The 4,415-nt window shown below is 36.4% G+C and overlaps 1 protein-coding gene across 1 annotated transcript; it reads right to left on the bottom strand.

Moving 5' to 3' along the window:
* On the bottom strand, positions 137-3,412 carry LOC107635753 (transaldolase). The gene is made up of 7 exons (XM_016339318.2): positions 3,025-3,412; positions 2,375-2,546; positions 2,194-2,243; positions 1,550-1,850; positions 1,115-1,303; positions 841-1,023; positions 137-658 (listed from the first exon to the last, which is right to left on the bottom strand). The coding sequence occupies exons 1-7, from the start codon at positions 3,114-3,116 to the stop codon at positions 416-418; spliced, it is 1,230 nt and encodes a 409-aa protein (XP_016194804.1). The 5' UTR covers positions 3,117-3,412; the 3' UTR covers positions 137-415.

Below are 4,415 nucleotides of genomic sequence, written 5' to 3'. Positions count from 1 at the left end.
CGTGCGACGGAATTTTACTAGTATAAAAACCCAAAGTGATTTAATAAAAATATTTTCCATAGGGTAAGATTACACTGAATATCATTTCTAATCCCGTGCATCGGCAAACAGAGGTTGGCTCCTTCGGGTACTACCATTTAAACAAATACTCTTATTGATTTTAATGAAATTTTAAATTACTACAAGTATGAGCAGAATAGAGCAGAATAGAGTAGAATTTAGAAACAAAAATGACACACTCAAATCTGAAAGGAACAAGCAGCGGAAATTTCGTTTTATAGTGATTTCAAGAAGCAGATTTACAGATGCAAGCAAGCCAAAGCCATGGCCCCGGTGACGGCCACAGCTGCTGCCTTTTATTAATCCATAAACGCCAACATACATTAGGGCGACATTAACCAGGATCCTCAACACTTCAGCTGACCAACTTTAAAGAGTTTGCCTTCTCCTGCAGGGAATCCAGGAGGCTATCGAAGCTCTTCTTGAAGGAATCCACCCCTTCTGCTTCAAGCTGGTCGCCAACGAAGCCCCAGTCAACACCCAACTTCTGCAGAGCATTGTACACCCCTTCTGCTTCTGATGCATTCGAATCTATTGTCCTCGATACAGTGCCATGATCAATGAATGCTTGAAGGGCTTGGTCTGGCATGGTTGATACCTGGAAAGGAACAAGGTAATGTTCTGATCATGATGAGATGCAACAAAGAAAAATTCCGATCAAGGTTTAGGGAACTTTGATTTCAAATACTGTTGGAAGTTAAAACAATCAAGACCAAAATAGAAGTCCATCATAAGTTCATAACTATAAGCATGCAGATGCTTAACAAAACAACAGCTTACAGTGTCAGGTCCAATGAGAGGAGCAACATATAAGGTGTCGGGATAGGCAGGATTCTTGACACTGGTTGATGCCCAGAGGAGCCTTTGCTTCTTTGCCCCCTTCTTAACCAAAGCCTCCCACCTTGGACCAGAAAATTTCCTTTGGTAGAGCTGATAGGCTAGTGCTGCTTGGGCTACTGCGGCCTATAAAATTCAATGTACCAAGGCATAAGCACATTGTGTAAGATCCAGAGGTAAAATAAATCCAAACAGAAACAGCATGATAAGCAGTTACCTTCCCACGTAGATTAAGAGCCTCAGGGGTGCCAATTTTCTCAAGCATCTTGTCAATTAGAGTGTCCACTCGACTGACAAAGAAAGAGGCAACACTTGTGACTCTAGAGAGGTCATTTAGGCCAGATGCCTCAAGACCATCCAAGTAAGCATCAATCACAGCTTCATATCTTGCAAGCGAGAATATCAGCTGCAGACATAAATGCCAGAAACTTAAATTTACACTCCAGCCACATTGTGAAAGAAGTCAAATCATATGGCACTTCAATTTCCTCAGTTGTAAGTTGTAACCATTGTGAGATTAAAATAACAGCACAATTTATACCTAGGATTACTTATGATGTAGCCAAACACCAAACCTAGAATAGCATACCATAACACTCTATGATATTAACCTAAGTTGCAAACTACATAGAAGGATATTGCATAAACTTACAGTCACATTCACACTTATCCCATTTGCAATGACTTCCTTGATTGAAGGGATACAAGGAGCTGTGGCAGGAATTTTTATATACACGTTGGGGCGATTAACCACTTTATGAAGCCATTTTGCAGCCTGTATGGTTCCCTTAGTATCATCTGCAAGCTTAGGAGATACTTCAACAGAGACATAGCCATCCCCGCCATCTGTTTGGTCATAAATCGGTTCAAATAGTTTGCAAGCATCTTGAATGTCCTTCACCACAAGTTCCCAATATGCACTTTCAATGTCCTTCCCTGCTTGCACGAGTTCCCTGTGTCATTGAGGAATTTCTATTTAGCTATATAAGCAGAAAATGAAATAGCTCACCATAGTGCAATTACAGACCAAAAAAAAGAGAAAAAATAAATCGTATTTGCTTTTTTCTATTTTTACTTTTTCCCTTGTAATGCTAAAGCCATTAGAATATAAGCATAGCAGCTAAACGAACAGTACACTTGAGGCAGTGAAGAGCTAATCCTCCTATCAAATTAGAAACTTAGGAGCAATGTTAACAGGGTTTATTATGCTAAATTTCCTTGCTTTACTCCAATAAAATGCAACTCACATATGATAGAAGAAATTCCATTAATACTTAGCGGAAGAGTTTGACGTACCTGAACTGATCATTGTAAGCGTTTGAGGAGGAGATAGCTTTCTGAAAGATCTGCAACATAGATAGACAAACATGTTATGCTGAGTGTCTGTCAAATGTAGTCTGTACTAATTTTTTTAGGCATCGTTATTCTGAGAAAAATATCTTCATAAATGGAGAATGATAGAAAAAAAAAAATTTACCGCAGGGTTGCTAGTTACGCCTCTGACACCACTGGCTATAAGAGGAAGCAGATCGGTAACAGGACGGCAGAGATTATCATACCATGGACTCTGGCCTTCTTTCTCATAGAGATCATGAAGTGTTGTCCTCTTTGCAACACTTCCATTTCCATCAGTGTGGGAGCATCTAACTCTGTCACACATACAGCACAATCATATTAGAATGAATGTGCCAGCTGACCAGCTCTTTTTATTAATTGATTACATTGATTTTCCATAGAGTATACATTGAATCTTTTTATGTTCATCATTAACTCAATCCTATCCTAGAAATATATAAGTATGGAGTGAAGGGCTTATTTTTCTATATATTACATGTATAAAGTAATAAATTTGAAAACATCTTAAGGAAAAATCACTTATTTAATACGGAGAAATATATAATCATATAATCTATGTAATACATGCACCAAACAAGAAAATTCAGACAAGTATAAGGACGACTACTACATTCAATCTAACAAGCTGCATTTGGTATTCTATTTCTTTTACTTAAGCTGCCTAACCCTTACTACAGGTTTCTTCGATAGTTACGATGACCATAGCAGTTCTGTTCGATTTCAGGGCTTATGCAAATCAAAGAGGGGAGGGAAAATAGAAATAATAAACGCTGCATAAAGGGGTATTGAGATTGGGAGATTGACGAATTCGGAGGGAGGCAACGGACGAGGTTCTTCTGCGATCGTGAAAAGCGAGGAAGCATTTGGGAGAAGAAGATCTGGAGCGGATCGCATCTGCCAAGGACGCTGCTGGATTCGGCGTTGAAAGCTTTGAAACGGAAGCCATTTCTTTTCCTTTGGGAATAACAAAACAAAACTCGTTCTCTCTTTCTTTCGTACAGAGAAATGAGAATGGTGGGTGATGCTGATGGTGATCGATTTTTTTATATATTAGAAAAATATTAACATATGAGTTGGTGACAACAGAGTAGGTGCGGCTTTTCAGTTGACCGGAAAGCCAGCCTCACCTGCAACAATAGTGCGAGCCTTGGGGTTAAAACCGCCAATTCACTAGTCGTTTTAGCAGCCGTGTCCTTATCTCCTCTCTGTCAATTCATCATGAAATCTATTCCTACAACAAAATAAGCGACAGATCAAATGTTTCGGAAATAATTTTTTTTAATGTTCCTTTCTTTTGCCTTTTACCATATAATAAACACAAACAAAGATATAACATTGAAACAAAAATATAAACAATAAATCATAAATGAGATGATGAATTTCAGCTTTTACGTTATAAGTTGAACCAGATTTAGCATGTAACTCTCTATCTTAATAAAATATTTTTTTGATGTAAAAATATTATACAAAACATTAAATTCTCACAAAAAAGTTCTCAATGAAATTCAGATACTAATTCTCTTTCCTTCAACTAAAATGAGAATCATTTTCATTTTTGTATCTTACTTGAGTTACAGCTAGGGTTTCTTTTTCAAGATCAACTTCTTGATCCGAACCAATTGTAATCTCTTTTACTTCCTTAATTCAGACCACAAAATTAAAAATTTAAAATCTGATTTAGATTTAACCAAGGAGATGATTGCAGCAGCAAATTGTTTATTCAGTGAGGTTCCTAAATCCACACTCTTAAAATTGTGTTTTGACTCCAATAAACAATGTAAGTCATTGATTTATCGCAGAAAAAATTTAACTACCACTTTTTATCTTATCTAAAATGATAATAAAAAAAATGTAAAGCAATTAAATTACATACAAATAAAAATAAATTAACTATAACTTTTGAATTTACTTAACATGTTTTTTGATTTGGCATTAACTTTTTTTATTAAATTTCTTTTTTCTTTTTCTTTGGTGCTTGAATAAAAAAGTGAACTTCTCTCTCGTCTTACCAACACCTAAAGTAAACTTAGCAAAGTTTAAGGTTATTTTTCCTTTAGATTTGTTTTGGATTTGGTTTGATTCCATTTCCATTTAGCAGGCTTGGATTATTTGAGTTACAACAACAACAACAACAACAACAACAACAACAACAACAACAATAA

The sequence above is a fragment of the Arachis ipaensis genome, chromosome B04 (assembly GCF_000816755.2).
Source record: "Arachis ipaensis cultivar K30076 chromosome B04, Araip1.1, whole genome shotgun sequence".
NCBI lineage: Eukaryota > Viridiplantae > Streptophyta > Magnoliopsida > Fabales > Fabaceae > Arachis > Arachis ipaensis.
Note: the sequence above shows the minus strand (reverse complement) of the source record. Positions and strands in the feature narration are given on the sequence as shown.

Bases quoted from the DNA above. Each gene is read 5' to 3' on its own strand.
- LOC107635753 (XM_016339318.2), bottom strand. From the start codon at position 3,116: ATGCTTCCTCGCTTTTCACGATCGCAGAAGAACCTCGTCCGTTGCCTC. The intron at 1,851-2,193 runs GTACGTCAAACT...TCAATGACACAG, and splicing joins GCTTACAATGATCAGTTCAG to GGAACTCGTGCAAGCAGGGA. The intron at 1,304-1,549 runs GTAAGTTTATGC...TTATGTCTGCAG, and splicing joins GGATAAGTGTGAATGTGACT to CTGATATTCTCGCTTGCAAG.